Source organism: Branchiostoma lanceolatum, chromosome 19 (genome assembly GCF_035083965.1).
Source record: "Branchiostoma lanceolatum isolate klBraLanc5 chromosome 19, klBraLanc5.hap2, whole genome shotgun sequence".
Classification (NCBI taxonomy): domain Eukaryota; kingdom Metazoa; phylum Chordata; class Leptocardii; order Amphioxiformes; family Branchiostomatidae; genus Branchiostoma; species Branchiostoma lanceolatum.
The window spans coordinates 1,056,763-1,076,521 of NC_089740.1; the positions used below are offsets into that span (position 1 = coordinate 1,056,763).

Consider the following 19,759-nt stretch of genomic DNA (forward strand, 5'->3'; position numbering starts at 1 on the left):
TTTACGCACAGTGATTTTTAATTTCAAGATCGCCGTGTGAAAATGGGAAATCTCTGGACCTTCAAACGTACCACACTTGTAGTTTGTAGTACGGAGGCTGTGACAATGTAAAAAGTTTACGCAGGGGATGAAAGATTGTTGAGATATGTCTCTCAGAAAAGTGCCCACGGGCGGCCGCGAAGTCACTTCCGGTTTGCCTGGAAACCATGCCATCGGGGGCTCCCCGATATCTCTACGGCGCTGGGAGTGATGCCCGCCCGCCCAGACAGCTTAGCCCGCTCGGGGCGTGGGATTACGGCCTTGAATTGAATTAGTTCGCCCCCTAGGAAACTTTCACAAGATGATAGGACTGGCAGAAATAGTGCTTCATATTAAAGATGACATATAATGGGACGAAACCATAAAGTCTGGGGCCATCATTAACAATTATCAAGTATGATGGCTCATCCCTAGACAATTAATTGCCAATACAACAAAATTTAGGGTCTGTGATTTCACACCTTACATCAAGATCAATTTCATGCATTTATCTTACAACTAGCAGGTCACTAGTTCCCTAGAAGTAGAGAGAGGACGATATAAGAGTTTACCAGTGTGCCAAAGAATTTGTAAATACTGTACGTCCAAGGCGGTGGAAGACGAAACACATTTTATTTCCAAGTGTATATTTAACAGTGACGAAAGAACCGAATTATTTAAACAAGTTATCACGAAATATCCCTACTTTTGCACATTCACGGATGAACAAAAAGCTACCTTTCTCTTGAAATCACAGAACCCACAAATACTAGAAAAAGTGGGACTTTTCGTCTTCCACTGCTTCCAAAAAAGAAGTCAAACCCAGCTAATTTAGATATAGCCAACAATTGTATATAGCACCAGTAACCTATTGTTACAGCAAAGTCAGACACAGTTTACTGACGCTTGTATGTTTTTCCTATGTTTTTATCATGTATTTGCAATTAGCCCACGGGCATGAACTTGCAATAAACTTCATAAATAAAAACCTATTCTCATAACATCAGGGTCGTCTTAGGGTGATCTCAAACTATTTTTACATTAGTCTATTTTTCATATCCATAGTCTTCGCAATTTTGTTCTCATAGCTGTAGGCCAAACAATTGTCATAGATCTTTGACACAGTTCCCTTTGAAACCTATTAGAAGATACCAAAGGTCTACGTGAAGGCCACAATTCAGTTTCTGGATTATGAATGGTTCATTTCGTTGTTAATCCGTGATGAAATTTTAGAAAATTCGATTGATTATGTATTCATAACAATTTGGAATCTTGTAAAATAACATCAGGTTCTTCCATTGTCAACAAAGCTTATTAATCTCAAAGTATCTGACTCAGCCTTAATGTTTTATGTGTGTTTACTGCAAAGTCTAGTTGAAAAGATGCAATAAATGTTGCAAAAACGCACATAAAACACTTACATATGCTTGGTGATTAACCAAAGGTGCATATTCCATTAAAGTGAAACTGCTTGAGAAATGTATTACACCAGTGTGAAGAAAGCAGGAAAAATGGTTGGAATGAATGAATGTGAAAAAAGTTGTATAAAGAGGATACAGGATGACTTCTTGACACTTGACAAAATAAAAACATATCAATGTAAGACATGAAACGTCTTAATGGTTGTTAGTAACATTGTATATTAAGTAGTGATGTGTAAATTGCCATGCCATGTATTTGTCTGTCCCTAAATGTTGACCCTCAAATATCAGCTGTGCTGCCGAGAGAGTCAGTGTAGTGTACATTACGACATTTGAGAATAAATAAAACATATATAACAAGTTGCATTTCAATTGTTATGCATATTCAGCACGTGTATGTTATCATGCATAGCGAGTAAATTCATTCTTGACTAGATAATCTGAAACAACCTAGCACTACATTCACATCTAAAATACATCACATCACGCACATCATAGCAAAGAAGAAAATCTCATCATCATAACCCCCTAGATCTCCATTACCACATCCTACGTCTCTATACATTAGCCAAGTCACACGCGGTTTATAACAACAGCAGTTTTCCTATGATCTATTTATCTTCGCCAAGAAGAACATGTTTTACCGAGCATGGTTCTGTGTGTTTGCTATAGCTAGTGGACACGGTAAGTCGAGAATGCCCTGATGGATTGTCTTCATATTTGGTATGTCTGTAGCTATGTATGAAATCTCGAAAACGTTTGATTTTGAGCAACCTAATTGGAAATTTAAAAAAAAAACTGCCAAACAGCATGATAAAGACTCTCATGCATGTGGCGCTTAACCCTCAAACACCCGAACCTATTTTTGCGACTAAAATGACTTAGCGGGGTCAAAAATGACCCCAAAATGTTTTGTTCAGTAAAACCTCCCTTTTCACTTTTTTCACTGATTTTTATCCATACATTGCTTCCTCATTGTAAGAGTAATGTTTTGGCATCTTTAGATATAGATATTTCCCGTTCATTATCATAATTTATGCAAAAAGATCAGAAGGACCACGTCTTGAACTATTCCTATCTAGACCGGGAGGGGATTTTGGAGGCCCACACCAAATTCCATGTTGCATAACTAATGAACGGCTTACGCGAGAGCCGTACATAAAACTTCCTTAACAAAAACTTCAAATTGATAAAGTAAGTTCATGGTTTTTCTTGTTGCCATGGCAACGGGTTTTTGACAGGCATATTTTACAAAATCTGCTAATTTCAGTCCAAACAATGACGTTTCGAGGCTTTGTTGGTACGCAAAATGTATTTTCTTACATTGTTATCATCTTATGTAATCCAATGTAACTTTAATGATTCAACATTGATATTTTATGCTGATTTGATGACGTCATTCGTCAAAATCTATGGTGACGAATAGAATCACATAGAATTACGTCATATTGACGTCATATTACGTCATTATGACATGAAATTTGTTATGGTCATACTAATTCACGTGCATCATCCTCTGAAAATTTGGTGGTCATACGATAAGTAGTTCAGGAGTTACAGAGGGCAGGTCTAAAAAACAGCACATTATTTTTGCTGGGGTCAAAATGACCCCAGCGGACTCAACACAGACTTTCCTATATAACAGTATTGTGCCTACTTCCCTAGAAAACCGTGAGAGGTTAGAAAAGATGTCTACTGACAAAGTCATGGAATGATTTTTTTCAGATCAAACATCTTTAAATAGCACGTCAAAATCCACGCCTGGGGTCAAAAATGACCCCACTCGGATGTTTGAGGGAACCTAAGCAATATCAGGGCCCATAAAGACACTTTAGTCACTCATACCCTAGCGTAACCAAAAAAAAATGCTATTTACTTAAAATGCTATATTCTTGTTCTCCATCTAATCATCACCCCTACTTGACCAACTAAACGACATATTCGTTTCCGACAGTTGCCCTGCGGACCATATCCGGGAACTCGGCAAGTGGTTTCTTCACATCCGGGTCATTTTTGGTCACCATGGCGATGGCATTCCCCTTTTCGGCGCGCTTGTGCTTCAGACAGCACTGAATGATAAGGGTCAGGAGGAACAGGAAGGCAAGCGGGCCGACAACGTACAGGAAGATGGTCTCCCCTAGGAGCAACAAACAATTCAAAAGACATCAAATTTTCTTTAAAACATGGATAAACAAGTAAAATAGCGTGAATTCCATGTCCGCAAGGCGTAGCCAAAAAGCAATCTACTAGAGAATACATTAAGACAATTTTCGTGATGACTCGAGCCTACTATATAACAATAAACAAAGTGTTACGTTTCAACCGAGGACTGTAGCGTCACGTTCTGTGCTTTGTCACGTTCTGTGCCCAGGCACGGTTTGTGACGGTGGCCGCGTGTCACAAACCGTGCTTTTGCCCCAGGCACGGTTTGTGACACTCGGATACCGTCAAGAATCGTGCCCAATCAGGCACAGTTCGTGACACACAGGGGGTCTTATCCCATACTGTGCTTTGGGGCGGAGCTTAGTGTTTTGAGGGGGAGGAGTCTGCCCAACGTGTTTTTCTCCTGCAGCCCGCCATCTTTTTTTTTCGGGGCGCTGGGATGAGAAAGAATCAGCGTAATTCTCGCTCATTAAAATACATTTCGCACTTGTCTTGGATGATTTGGACTTAGAGTTGATGTGGCACAAACAGACGGACGTCTTAGCACGGATTTCTACAACGAAAATCCGTCCCTATTACCCGTGCGATTCACGACTGTGTCCAGGCACTGTGCTTTTGCCCCAGGCACGGTTTGTGACACTCATGCACTGTCACGAACCGTATCCAGGCACGGTTTGTGACACTCGGGCACTGTCACAAACCGTGCCTGGACAGTGCCAGGGGCTACAACTTCCCGTAGCATTGCTTTAGATCGGGCGAGCTGACTGCCTCGGGACGTCGAAGTAACCGGCAAGTGGCCCGATCCTAGTCTAGATCTGGTTTCCCATGGTAGAATATATTTAGTCTTACAACTTGTTTTTTAGCATCTGTTATAGACGCTGTTTTTTGTGCCACTTAAATTCAATTATTTCACAAAGCGAGAATTACGCTGTTCCTCATTATCTCAGCGCCCCGAAAAATCAAGGGTGTGGCTACTGTCAGGTTGATCCTGTCAGCAGTAGAAATTTTTGCACTGCAGACAGGATGATCCTGTCAGCAGCGGAAAAATCTGCACTGCTGTCAGGATCATCCTGTCTGCAGTGCAAAAATTTCTACTTCTGACAGGATCATTTTGAAAAAAAGTCCTTTTCTCAAGACTGTTTAAGCGACTCAGTTTTCAGCATACAAAGTGAGTCCGAGTTGTGACAACGAACGGCTGTAAGTGTTACTTGCACGTAAAGGCAATAGGTACAAATACGCGTCACTCATGGCTAAGTTCAGCGCAAAATCTAGGGTTGGAGTTATCTGGACATGGTCTCGATGTGACGTTCGAACGCGTTATACGTTAACGCATGTTGAAATTTGGCGGTAAACAGGACATTAGAGTCAAACCCCCACTACAATCGCCCCTAATACGTCCCACGCTTCGATTTACGCCCAGATGAACACAGTTAAAATTGTAAAACATCCAGTAAAACAATATCCGTTGGTACAGTAACATATGCCAACAATTCTTTGAAAAAAAGGAAAATCCTGTCAGCAGTGGAAAAATCTGCACTACTGACAGGATCATCCTGTCAGCAGTAGGAAAATTTGCACTGCTGTCAGGATCATCCTGTCAGCAGTGCATTTTTCTACTGCTGACAGGATCGTCCTGTAAGCAGTATAATTTTTTCTACTGCTGACAGGATGATCCTGTCAGTAGTGCAAATTTTTCTACTGCTGACAGGATGATCCTGCCAATAGCCTTAGGCAAAAAACAAAGATGACGGGGGGTGGGGGGTTGGGAGGACTGCGGTAAACAAAAACACGCTGCCTTATATGGAAACGCGGGCACGAATAGTTACATCACTGCCCCGTCAGTCACAGTGATTGACAGCGCTTCCGGGCACAGTCTGTGACGGTCGGGCTGTGTCACGTTCTGTGCCTTGAAAAAGCACATGGCATGGTTTGTGACACTGCAAGGACGACTGGAAAAAAGGAAAGATATGATAACGGGCTCTGCCCCTAAGTCGTCGCCAAAATGAATTGTAAAGATCTTGCAAAATAAGACTACATTGTTTTATTAGACATGCTTGCTGCTACCCCGGGAAGAACGCAAAATAATGATTAACTCAATGATTAACTCAATGATTAACTTAATGATTAACTCACCGCTCACTGACTGGGTCATGGGGAAGCAGCTATCACAGCGAAGACTGAACTTTCCTGCAAAGACATCGTGATATCTATGAGTCTTCTCTTTTCGTCTATTTATATTGATATCTATAATAGAAAGTTTATTGCAAATTCCTACCCGTAGGCTTATTGCAATTACATGTACATGTACATGTAACACGGAGTGGACGGACAGACAATAATGAACAGTATAACATATGACTACTCTCGTCTTAACTACTGACACTAAGTTCTAACTTAGTGTTCTAACTTATTGTAATGATAATAATAATGATGTTCTACAATCCAATTTCTACTTGTTGTAGTTTGCTGAGCAGTATTTATATGGCAGCTGCTATCACTTACACTTCGTGTCAAATTTCAACATCTTTGAAGCCACATGCACAGTGACATGTTGCTTGACTGACATAAAATCTGAGGCTTGAGTAGCTTTTCCCTCTAGAACAAATTTGATTTCATTATTGAGTCAGTGACATTACTAAATTGATAATAACAAGACTTCGCTCGTCATTGTAACATACAGGACCGGTGACCTTGACGTACCTTCCAGGGCCACCTGTGCCAACTGTCGGTAGATCATTCCATCCGTGGCCCTGTATGCGCATGCGTACTCCCCAGACATGCTGAGACTGGAGATCTCCACTGTAATGGTGGCGTTCACAAATGTCCTGTAAACAACAACGAAACTAGTCATAAACCAAAATAGCAAGTACAAATATAAAAGCAACATGATTCATTGGCTTACTGAATTGATGGGTATCAAGAATTTTCTGTAGTATCTTGGATTTCTCAGGTTGTAACATTAAAATGCCATTTCCCAGTATCTTGTATTTGAATATCAGCCGATTAACTAATTTTATCCTCTTATGTAACCAACACGAATGGATACATCTGAACACGAGCGATAGATAAGGTGAACAATGTAAAAGAATATTGTCTATCTACTTTTAGTCATTTACTGTCGCCTTACCTGGACATTAAGCGAATACATATGGACTCGTTTGGGGCCGCGTTCTTAATCAAGAAGTACCGTATTTTCTAGATTAAAGTACGCACTTTTGAAACTTTTCAAAATCCAAAAAGTGTCTCAGGATATCGCCAAAGCGGGGGTGCGTACTTTGTTTGAGGTCACTTTCACGACAAATTGGAACAGAAGCTGAAAGCAGCCGGAACACGGACGAGGGGACCGTCGAATAGCACCGATTCGTCCATATAACGTTTAGATAAGAATGTTGACTCTAGAAAATAAAGTTGAACTTCAATAAACGACAGTGTTTCGTATGTGCATCATTTATATTACCACGAAAATAGATACGTAGACCGTTCTAGTACACAAGAAATCTAACGTACTGAGCACCCGGCGCCCGGATCAAGTCATGCCGCCGGCATGGTTCGGAACCCAGCCGTTGCCAGCCCAGTGCCCAAGGAACCCCGAAAAGAACACCGGCACCGGAAGTACACCATATAAATAAGACATCCGTAAGACATGCATGCGTTTATTTTGTGATTTTCGAAGATGAAATACAAATCCCGATCCCCGGTGACGATGTTGTTGTTTTGAGGTACGTTTCACTTTCGGTAACTTCGGCGGCAAAATTTTCGATAAAAAAGCACCCTCTGCCATTTTCAAAGCGGACTATTTGACAGCGGACTCCTTTCTTTTATCGCTGACCCGTTAAATTCTGTGTATGCACCGATATAAACGTCATAATACGCATAATTTTGCTATGCGTTGTCGTGAACACTATATTTTGTTGCGTTCTTAAGATTTTATATCAAGCAATAACTATATATTGCCAGTATCGGGAGAGTGTTTTCTGATCACATCATTCTTACCCAGTGTTGTGAATATGATCGCCGATTCCTCCGATGATTTGCAAATCTGTACCTCACGGTCGGTGTCACCTGCGCTATATGAACCGAGCAGGGTAACGTTCCTTTACCATGAAGTTCAACGTGCTTTATAAAGAATGAAACATGAAAGGTTCCTGCTAGAAAACGAGTTACTACACTTATTAAACGTATTTTTAAACAATTATTTGTGGTTGGAACTGCCTTCAGGACATGTACTTGTCGGGACATTTCAACTGTGACATCGGCTCGGAGAAGGGGTGCGTACTTTATTCAGGTTTTCTCATTTTACGTTTCAAAGCCGCAAATTTGCCTCGAACTTTGCCCGAATCGGGGGTGCGTACTTTAATCGAGAAAATACGGTAGATGATATTGCTACAAGGTTATTCTTACATGTATGTACACAATACACTCCTCTGCGTTTGGACCGCATTATACACACTGCATTTAGCTGTAAAACAGCGCACAGCTATAGCTGAAGTGGAAAGTGAATCAGTCAGAATTGCCCTGAGGAAGGTGACAGATGGTCACCAAACTTTGGTGGGTCGTGCACAAATAGCCTTTTTATCTATTCATTTATCGCCTTACCTGTTGAATTTTGTGTTGAATCCTCGGAAGGTTACCATCTTGTTATCGTCCACCCTCAACTGTTTCCCGTTCAAAGCCCAGGCGAAAGTGCTAACGGGATCGACGTTTACGACCTCACAGCTGAGCCGTACGGCTTGGCCGGAAGTGACATTCTGATACTTAGGAGACATGACGACCTTCGGATCCTCTGCAACAGGAAATGATGTCATAAGACATATCAGTACTTCACGTAACGTACCAACATGGAGGGGGACGCAGCTAAATTTTGCTGGCGATGTGAGTTCAGTTAATGACATCTCTGTGAAAAAATACTGAAGAATTTCAGCTTAAGTTTTTTTTTTTGTGACAATGTTTTTGGGGAAAGTTTGAAATTTTGATCCCCTGAAAAGCTTACTTTCCTGACGGTGAATGTCTACGAAGGTTTACGTTAGAGCCTTTAACTTGAAGCAAATGCAAGATAAAAGATATAAATTATTATACAACTTACTGATGTCACATGCCCTTCCCTTCCATCCATCCGGGCACTTGCAGGCGCCATTGAAGGGGTGACAGCTGCCGCCATTTTGGCACACACACACCTCACTGCAGTTACCGCCGTAGAACCCAGCTGGGCATCCTTATTCAATACAGTTTATCATTAGACAAAATGATTGTAGAATCATAAAGAATGAATACGTCCCTAATTATACATATATATTATATTATATATATATATATATATTAAGTAACTGAATTTTTTTCAAGCATCTGAACATACAAAATGATATCTTGATGTCCTTCATTCACGGGTGAAAAGACATATTGGAAGTAGAATAACACGAACACGGTAGAATCACATGAAAAGGTAGAATCGCATAAAATAAGGAAAAAAGTAGACACTAGCAATACAAATGATCAAAATCATATTTGCTGTACCTACCTAAAGCTTCGATATTAAACACCATGCTAGCTTTTATCCCGAAATTTGGAGCCTGGAGCTCGATGCTGCATTTGTACACAGAGGGGCTGTGGGTGATCATGTCTTTGATGTTGATTTCCATCAGAATGTGCCTGAGGAACGTCTTGTTTGGCTTGTCCACGAACCACAGCGGGCTGATCGCGCTGTCATCCGGACGGCCATAGGAAGCATTCTTCTCAAGGAAGAAAATAAATCACATTATTTGAGGTACATGGCCATCACAAGTTAGGTCTACTCCTCGGCGACGCCTCAGGGGGTAAAATCAAAGGTGGTCCCATAGCCTTTCTGTACGGGTTGTTATCGACTGTGTCTAGGGCACTGTATCGGAAGGCGGAGCCCAACCTCCCCTTTCACTGCCTGTTACCTCCCCAACTCAAGTCGGTATTGTCTCGTTGCAATTTGTAATAAAGAAATAAAGAAAGAAGTCGATTACCCATTTTACACTTGGATGGAGTGAGAAAAGTCGTGTAAAGTGCCTTTCCTAAGGGCACAAGGTCGGTGGTGGGTCAGTGAGATTCGAACAAAGGGTCTATGGGTTCTGGGCCAAATGCCCTAACCGTTAGGCCAACCCGACGCCAATTAAGATTCAGGGGCTAGTCTGATGATATATCATATGTCCTTTTTTCCACCCTCCCGAACAGGCCCGCTATCGCTCGGTAACGTTACCTCCCATAGCGACCCTGCCCTTTCAAGCATGTAAAATCACTTCTGGCGACGTCACCACCAAATCAGCTTTCAGCCAATCAGAGGGTTGGCTTAAGCAAACGAGCAAAGGACGCTGGGATGCTAACAACCAATCAGGTTACGTCTTACTACTTTGGGTTCAGAGCAAAAATAATGGCTGTTTGTGCCAAATAAGGATAGTTCATTAATTGTTCATGAGCAACTGTCAATAACGTCATCAGAAGCAATTTTACCGGCTTGAAAGGGCAGGGCCGCTATTGAAGGTAATGTTACCGAGCGATAGCGGGCCTGTTCGGGAGGGTGTTTTTTTCATGGTGATTCTGTTGCTTTAAACCTGCGAACATGTAATGAGCGCATACATTGGCATACTGCATGTGTTTTTAAGCATTCTGGGCGCTTTAGTAGTCATTTTTTTACTTAATGTCAATGTTTTTGTCATCGAAATGGTTTGAACCATTCCATTTGTGCAAACAAATATATTGCATATTTGTAATGAAAAGGGAGACTGGAATAGAAGGGAATATGCCAAAACTGTGACATGTAAATGAATATCGTATGGGTTGATAAAACTAAGTGTACGCTTCATACGCTTCAACTTGTTAAGAGTATGAAACATGATGATGGTGATGGATTGATGACTGTTAAGATAGATTGATTCTTAACTAGCATCAAGAATGATGTCAGAACTGTCTTTAGAGCTTACATATATCTACAAATGTACTTCTTACACTAGAATTACCCAACACTATTCTGATTGAATGGCAATAAGAAAATCTACAAACCCAGTATGGCGTTATAGTAGGCGTGTTTCGTGCCGGCTCCTGGTCGTTGGTACACTCGAAGTTGAAGAAAGGTGTTGTTCCTTCCGGTAAGGTGTCGTCCCAGAAGCCACTCTTATATATCGCATATACCTTCCCATCGCCTAGACGTGAGCAAAGGGTATTCCATACTGTAATGCAGTCATTCGGATCAGCGACCTACCTAGTCCATAATAGTCACCTCGCAGTTCTTTGCCTAAGTTCAAGATCTCAAAGCCCAGTCAGGGAGTAATAATTACAGTACTAATATACAGACGTTGTGTTGCCTTACAGAGGACTCTACTCGCTTTTAGTGACTCTCATCTTTGCTTGAACTTCTGTCCAGACATAATTGTTTACAAGCAACGGGATCTGAATCTGAATATTATACCCCAACCCCCTGATTTTTTAAAGCTTCGATGACTCTAATCCTATCTAAATAAAAAGTTATGATTCGGCTTCATTACTTACATCGATCATTATCCAAGACCATCACCGACCGTGATCCATTTCTGCGGTTGTTGTACAAAGCCTGATATCCTAGGAACGAGTGCAATGTCCCCATAATCGGCCATATCTGTAACAAAAACAAAAAAATCATATCGGCTTAGTGCGCCAAAGTCGTAGTTATCTACATGTATAGGTAGATGCAGAATTTTATCTCCATGAAAAATGGAGATATAGTTTTGTGTGTGTCTGTGTGTGTCTGTTTGTGTTTCCGGACGATTCTAGTCGGCATAGCTCAAGAACCTCTGGATGGATTGTGATGATTTGGTATGTAGGTAGGTGCTGAGAAGACAAAAGTCAAGGTCGATTTTGGGCCCCCTGGTATGTGACCTTGGTACTGCAGCAGAACTTCTGTTTTTTGTATCTTTTGACCTGGACATTCTATGGTCTTGATTTTTTGTTGGCAGCTCGCTTGTGATGTAAGAAATAAGTTGTGCATGTTTGGGCCCCCTAGCAGCTTTCTCTGGAACTGCAGGGGCGTTTTGTCAAAATCTTCCAAGGGGAATAACTGACGAAAGGAACGACTGATTTCCTTGATATTTAGTATGCAGGTAGCTTAGACATAGATGTACACGATGCAGTGCACATTATGCACATTGGGACTGGTAAAATATGGTAAAATATGTAGTTTATGGCAGGGGGAACATAAACAGATACCAATTATGCAAAAACATTCCTAATTTGCATAATTAACGCAAAGCGCCATAATTAATCTGAGAGGTAAATGACTGAAGAACTGCTGAAATCGTGACATGTGTAAGTTAATTAAAGGTGTACATGACCAAGCAGATATTATGTAAATGTATAATTCCTTTGCATAATCAGAGTAGTTCATGGGGGTATAAGGTCTTTGAACTCTTGTTTGCCCTGTTTTGGTTTTCCCCCAACGTGCTGTAGGTCGAGCGAGATAGGGGCTTAATCAGGCCAGGTGTGACCACTATCGTTGCCGCATCTTTCACTTAAATCTGATTTTCTGATCGACAGGGCTTTCAAATGCCTGATTTGAAACTGACACAAATTGGATCCGGTAGACTGCCGGGTACGGGGGGGGGGGGGGTCGCACGATTGGCTCACGGCGTCTATTTGTTAACGGCGCCCGCTTTGATTTTAGATCCGGGCTAAAATGATTCGGGCCAAACTGAAAAAAGGGGCCTCGCCGGGTAGTTTACGGGCTGTTTTTTTAACTTTCGAGTCCCTACGTGGCCCAATGGGATACCCTGCGGCTGTCGGGACCGAAGCATTAGTAAGTTTTAACCTACCTCTGCCGTGTTCCTGACACGAGGTGGGATGTAGCAGTTCGGGTTGAAGGTGGGAGGGTAGTTTGGGTCGTCCTCCACAGAGATTCTGATCTTTATCTCCTTCTGCATGATGGAACAAACGATGACCGTGAGGCGAATGATGGATTTATATGACCTTGTTAAACAGTCGTTCTACGCTTGACAACATTACTAGTACAATGTACATGTAAGTCTGTGTACCATTGACTATCATTGCCAGGGGCTCTGTTGAGCCCCTCCCCACAGAGTTTGTTGTCTCTAAGCCAGATGACTCTTAAAAATGTGATTTATTCAGCCTAGCAATACACCTTTGGTGTCTATGTAATAGACTGGTGTGGTGTGGTATGGTCTGACATTTCAAACGTCCTAAAATATAACAACATACTAGCGAAAACGAGCCTTACTTTTAAAACTATGTTAAGAAGACACTCTTGTCTTGGTGAGAACTGATGGATAATAGTTCAATGCATGTTTCATGTCCTAAATAATACGCGATCTGGAAATGTAACGTACCCTTTTCTCTGCTTTCTCATTGGTCACCCTCAAGTCATAGTGGGGGTCAATATCATTGTTCAGGTACCTCTTTAATATGACGTCACCAGTCTCATTCCCAATTGCAAACCGATCGTCCTGGACATAAAAATACTTCTTTTTAGGCCTGCTGTTCATGTTTCATCGGCTGCCTATAGAAACGTTTGACACGCCGTCAATATGTCAATAGTTGAGCAATAAAGGTCTGTCTTTGTACATGAAGAAAAACTTTGACATTGCAAAAAAATTGCTATTGGCAAAATGGCTGAAAATTCCACAATCACTGCAAATCTTATTTTGATGAATCTTAATCACTGTGATTCACGCTTTGGACCCAAGTCTGATTTTCCGGGCGGGATGATTTGATTAGAAACCTGAGGACATCACCTTGTTTCCTGCCGTAATCCGGAACTGTCCGCCCCCTTCCGGGCTCAATGGGTAGTACAGCCTCCCGACACTGAACACCACTTGACCAGGATCGACACTCTAGAGTCAATGAATATTAATATTGTATTTTGTATTTGACCATGATTGTATCAGGTAAGGCATCATTCTTTATGCCATATAGAAGGCTATGTATGAAAATGCTAATTCAAGATAATACAATAAATTCATTGCTCAACAGTTGAACATGATACAACGTATGGAAACTTGTACAATGATTCTCGAAGCTGATCTACTCTACAGACCAGGATGAAAATATATAATTGTACATTCTTTGGTTGGAATTCTAATGTGTAGACAGGAATTTAACTATAAACTATGAGATCCCTTCACAATGGTCATGTGAAGATTAAACTGAGCCATGACGTCACAAAGCATACAGTTACTGTTCCAAAGCATACAAGTTACACAATTGTCATGTGAGATTAAACTGAGCCATGACGTCACACAGCATACAGGTACTGTTGCAGAGCATACAAGTTACTGTTAAAGAGGGTAAATCAAAGAAAAACTAGAAAGGCAACATTTGCACGAGCAAATACAACATGTATCGCCCATTTCCCTCCCCATGCAAAAAGCAACTGTTCTAATGCAAAAACTAACGTTTGTTGTATGTCTGCAATGTTGGTATTTGAATAAAGAATTAAATAGAAGACCAGTCAGAAATGGATCTCTCCCAAGTTGGAACCAGGCACCCATATTCATACCGTACCATTCAAAAATGCCTCTACCCAAAAAAACTGGAACTTTTTGATAATCAACCAAGCCCAAAATTGAATTTTCACAAATGTCCCCCTCATACAAGAATGGACTCGTCCAGCTGTGTATGGACCAACACGTATCATGCAAATTTCAGAATGTAAAGAACTAGAATCTTGATGAAGATCTATCGAACAAATGTCTGGAGAAATGCACTTGCTTTACCTGCATACCAAATTTCAGCTTATTCGGCCCAGGGACGACCGAGATGAATCTATTTATTCTTTGACTCATATTAAAAAAGGAACAACAGAGACAATATACAAACATCTAAATAAACAACAACGACAAAAGTATTGCATCAAGTGGTGTCGAAACGAGATGGCGGTAGGACTAGTCGACAATAGTAGGGCCAATGCCTGCTAAGCGAGAAAATCTCAGAGTTGCATAGCAGCTGGATTATACCGTTGGCAGACACAGGGAGACGCGTCACAAATGAGTGCGCCAACTTACGCCGCCTGACGTCGAAGCTATCAACTCGAAAACTCGAGAAAAGTAAAGAGTTACTAGTACTCCTAGGCTGAGACATCAACATCTTAAAAGCATCATGGTAAGCCACCCGGAGTCTCTGCATTGCACCGGCACTATGGTTGGTCCAAAGTTGTGCGCAGTACATAGCAGAGCACTGTACATGTGATATAAAAAGGATGCGCTTCACCTCTGCCGAGCATAGGAATAATTTGCGGGAGAGAGAATTTGCTTTAGCGTAGAGCTGTCTAGTTATTTTTCGAATTGAATCGTCATCAGAAAGGTTGGGGGTAATTTGAAAACTCAAGTATGTGGCCGAGGGAACGTAGGCCAGAAGGGTACCGTATAACTCCACTGAGGGTGGCGCACCATTCAAACGTAGGCGGGGGCATGGAAAATACATACAATTGGTTTTCTTATCACAAAATATGACATCATTATCAGTACCTCACATATACTAATGAACTTTTGTAAGGCTTTCGCTGAAGGACAGATAAGGCATATATCATCTGCATACATTAAGTGGTTTACGGAAACATTGCCAATAAAACAGCCCACTTTGGCATTGTTTAACTGGTCGCTGAGATCAGCCATATATATGTTGAATAAAATTGGAGACAATATGCTCCCCTGGGGAACACCGTTGCTGGAGCTGAAGCTATCAGACACGGTAGTCCCCCAGCGCACTCTGAAGGACAGCATATGAAACCAACATACGATGATACGTACTAAATAAAAAGGCACTCCTCTATTGAGCAGTTTGTTAAACAATGTATAGTGGTTAACACGATCAAAGGCTTTCGAAGCGTCAAGGAAACATACAAAGACTGGGGAGCCTCGACATTTAAAGTAAGAGATAACCTCTTTGAGGGCGAAGATGCACATATCAGTCCCGTGATGCTGTTTGAAGCCAAACTGGTTCGCCGGAGTAGATAAATAGCTCTCCATACGATCAAGAAGAATAGATTCAAACAGTTTAAACAGGGGACTGGAAATGGCAATCGGCCGGTAGTTGTTTTTGATTGAGGGGTTTAGATTTTGTTTCTTGATTAACGGGACAAGAACAACATTAAGCAGGACTGGAGGGATGTGGCCGTGAAGCAACATGGCTGAGAATATCAGGGAGAGTAACGTGGTCAGTCGAGGCCCCGCGTTCTTCAGGTGTTCGGCTGACAAACCATCTACGTCACAGGACTTCCCATTAGGGAGCTTGTTAATCGCTGCACATATTTCAAATACAGGTGTAAACATACCAGGGTCATAACTAACGCCTGCTTTGATAGTGTCGTCTACGTAGGACTTACAGGTACTGGCATTGACAGAGTTTAATAACGAACTGTTGTGTTGCCTCCACATATTGACAATGCTGGAGGCACCGCTGTGACCATCCACATTACAAGGAAGGTTGGACCTGGGACCATTTTGGGAACGTAAGGCGGACCAAAAGCCCGTCTGCCCCCCCCCCCCCCTTATGTAGACTAGAGGCCAGTGCATCTGCCCTGTGTTGAGCGACAGAGCGTTGGCACTCTCTTAGAGAAAGCTTAAATTTGGCCCTAGTTGTTCTCATTAAGTTCCAAATGGCCCCGTACCTCGGTCGATTGTTATCGCACCATAAAAAGAAAGCGATCTCGAGCTGCGGTATGGTATTCTTTAACGATAGAATTCCAACCAGGGATCACACGGGAGTTGTGCCGCTCCGTGACGAAAGAGAGGTAGAATCCGCACTTTTAAGGGCAGCGACTATCTCAGAGGTGAATTTATCAAGATCAGATCTATGTTCAATGTTATTACAATTAGGGTTTTGGCACAAAGGTGAATTATAAGGCAGATTTATAGCGGACAACAGGCTGTCGGTGCAGGTCCTGAACCGCGCCAGGTCGTCGGGGGTTGCACGTTCCCACCTGATCCTGTTAGGTGGTGGAATTCCGGGATCAGCTGTGTTTGTAAACACAGCTGGTGCCGACTCCCAGGCAAATGAAACCCAGAGAGGAAAATGGTCGGATGAGACAAAGTCGTATAATACACGCATTTCCGAGATGCTATCATGCATTGTGTCAGTACACAGACAATGATCTAGCCAGGATGTTGTGGTGTGGGCATCGCTTACATAATTATGTAAATGTTTTTTTTCAGAGAGCAATGCGATGTCGCTTAATATGAGGTTACAATCATGGCAGAAGGTTTGCAATAGGGGAGCAAATATGCCATCGGGGCGGGTATTAAGGTCGCCCAAGATACAGATATTGATACAGAATCGATTTGAAGATTTGAAAGGAGGAGGAGGAGAAAGAAACATTACAAAAACGCGACCTCATATCTCCATGAACTATTCTGTTTATGCAAATGACTTACACAAACACAAACACACACAAACACGCCAAAAACAATATCTCCATTTTTCATGGAGATAACAATATGTACCGCCCATACCTGTAGTATGGGCGATACATAACAATTCCACCCATCTGAAAGCAGAGCTTTAGTACTTAGTTCATTAATATTCAGGAGTTTTTTTAAAATGCAAACATAGGTATAAATGACTTTGATATGCGTATTACATGTTGATTATGGAAAACATATAGCTTCTATTGAAAAAATAATTCTAATCCTAAACAAATATTTCACTATACTTACCTCAGATACACCCACTTTAAAAGACCTCCGACCTGAAAAATTGATAAGAACACAACATATCGAGTTCACATGAATGATTTTGTGTGAATATGCCTGAGAGACTCGATCTGAACGATACAGTACTAGTGCGTTGTAACATTTTCCCTCCTTTCTATTTCTTCAAGATGGTATTTTCAATTCAGTGTTCAATTTCTCGTTTGAATAGTTGGTTAAACGTCCTCTGAGGTCCGCATATCCCACTTTAACAGATTTTCAAACTGTACCGCACTTTAAACGACGGCAGCTATAGGTTGAACACGAGTAGTAGCGAGACTGCTGTTCAATGCACCCAACGAACTGTAAATATTTCTTTCAACGGGAAGGTTACTGAACTTTCGGATATGCATGAGCTGTTGCACGAAACGCACGCATGAGGAAGTAAAACTGAAGCAACAACAAAGAACCGCGTTCCGTAAATCAAACATAGTGACATGCTGTTTTGTTCCTCTACAGTTTTGTTATAGTTTGAATTACGTGGAATACGCTGGAGTGGTCAAGAACGGAACGAAAGTCATCAAGAAAACGTGGCACACATATAGATTTTCATAAGGTAGCCGCAGTTTTCGTCAATGTCTCCGCTCAGGCGTAACCCCGCTATCCAAAAGCGTCATGCCAAAGGTAGACCCAGGCTAGCTAGGCTTTAGTTAGATGTATGAATTGCTCACATTTCCTTTCCGCGATTGGAGTGGATGTTTGCCAACAAAGGGATTGGAGTACAATCTCTGATTGAAATTCGAACTCTACCTTCGACAAATTGAGGACTGCTTAACTGTTTGATAAAGACACCCAAATATTCTAGAAATGTGATTGTTTCTTAATCGTGCACGAGATCGACATGACTTTGCCAAACACGGGTCATACGTACGAATTCACAGCTTTTACAAGAAGATTTGAACACACTCGAAGAATGGCAAACCAAATGGCTTATGCAGTTTAATCCGGAAAAATGTTACATCATGAACATAACAAACAAACGGACCCCAGTTGTAACCACCTACCAGTTCTGTGGACAGGCTCTAGCAACAGCAAAGAGCCATCCGTACCTAGGCGTTACATTAACAACGGGGCTAAAGTGGAACACCCATATCAACAAAGTAACAACTAAGGCTAAATAGACATTGGGAGTGATCAAACGTAATTTGTGGGCATGTCCAGCAAAGGTAAAATCACTTGCACACACGTCTCTAGTAAGACCAAACCTTGAATATGCTGCAACAGTTTGGGATCCACACACAAAGAAGGATATAGATAAACTGGAGAGGGTGCAGAACCAAGCAGCCAGATTCTGCACGAACAACTATGACAGGGGCGCTAGTGTAACAAAAATGAAAGCATATCTGCAATGTATGTCACTTGAGGACAGGAGAACAATGTCCAGACTTTGCATGATGTACAAGATGACTAATAAACTTGTGGACGTACCGACTGATAAGTATCTAATACCAGCTCAGAAGAGGACTAGAAATAGTCATGCTTTTAAGTACCAGAGTTATCAGCCAAGGATTGATGTGTTCAAAAATTCGTATTTCCCGAGAACCATAGTAGAATGGAACTCGTTGTCATCAAGTACTGTAGGAGCTTCCTCACTAAGTAGCTTTAAAGAACGGTTGCAGTCAGATATGCAAAGACTGGGTGTAACAGACCATTTGGTGTAATATGACCAGCTGCTGCCGCGCCGCGTGCCTGCGAAGCTGGTGTGTTACGCCTAATGGCGGTTATACCGGCTATATAGATACAGATACAGAATAGGAGGGTCCTCTCAAGATACAGAATGTGCCCCAACAAACAGCAAGAATCGAGGGGCGCCAGCTTATACACTCCTCCATCTGATCCAGAACAGGGATTGCCAAATACTAGGTCACTCACTTTACGTCACATTTACGTGGTTTTCATGTATAGCTTCCCTCCTGGAGTCTATCCTTACCAACCGATCGCAGTCGACAGCAAATCAACCATACACATGGCGGAAATACAAAGAGGTGAAATGAAGAAAAAGTTGGCTACCCACCAGCTGAACACCCGTGCGCGCACAGCACCAACAGAGCCGCCACTATCTTCACTACCACTGCCATATCGCGCGCTGAAACACCCTTCGATACAAGAAGCTGTTCCTTCCCCTATCTTTCTCCTTTGCTTCCAATAAATGAGCCGTTCATGGGTCTGTAGATGATCGAAAACAAGTTTGACTGTTCAATAGTTGGAATTTACTTCCTCTTGTTTCGGGTCAGTAAAGGGATTCCCCTTCGTGAACAAGTTAAACAATCACTCCTTAAAGAGTCTGCTGACGTAGTGACTATATTCAAACCACGGGGAGCATAATTAAAACATTATCGATGAACATTTCATGTTTCATACATTTCTACAAAGTTATTATGGATATGACGGAGCTTGTATTATCTGTATCGACAAACATTACCTCAAGTTACAGTGGACGTTTTCAATATGTTACGAGACGTCTGGAAT

The 19,759-nt window shown here is 41.8% G+C and overlaps 1 protein-coding gene across 2 annotated transcripts; it reads right to left on the reverse strand.

Moving 5' to 3' along the window:
* Positions 1-3,263: 3,263 nt before the first annotated feature.
* LOC136426043 (uncharacterized) lies at positions 3,264-19,759 on the reverse strand. 2 transcript variants are annotated; one of them, XM_066414977.1, is made up of 13 exons: positions 19,305-19,759; positions 17,258-17,289; positions 13,340-13,438; positions 12,935-13,051; positions 12,404-12,505; positions 11,109-11,214; positions 10,623-10,762; positions 9,118-9,328; positions 8,686-8,814; positions 8,199-8,385; positions 6,303-6,427; positions 5,736-5,789; positions 3,264-3,576 (listed from the first exon to the last, which is right to left on the reverse strand). In XM_066414977.1, the coding sequence occupies exons 1-13, from the start codon at positions 19,366-19,368 to the stop codon at positions 3,368-3,370; spliced, it is 1,575 nt and encodes a 524-aa protein (XP_066271074.1). In that variant the 5' UTR covers positions 19,369-19,759; the 3' UTR covers positions 3,264-3,367. The 2 variants fall into 2 exon arrangements, with proteins under 2 accessions (XP_066271074.1, XP_066271075.1); XM_066414978.1 differs by lacking the exon at positions 3,264-3,576 and adding an exon at positions 5,331-5,508.

Excerpts from the sequence above, each read along its gene's own strand:
- LOC136426043 (XM_066414977.1), bottom strand. The coding sequence starts at position 19,368 with ATGGCAGTGGTAGTGAAGATAGTGGCGGCTCTGTTGGTGCTGTGCGCG. Across the intron at positions 13,439-17,257 it reads TTAAAGTGGGTGTATCTGAG|AGTGTCGATCCTGGTCAAGT; the intron begins GTAAGTATAGTG and ends CATTGACTCTAG. Across the intron at positions 8,386-8,685 it reads GGGAAGGGCATGTGACATCA|AGGATCCGAAGGTCGTCATG; the intron begins GTAAGTTGTATA and ends TTCCTGTTGCAG.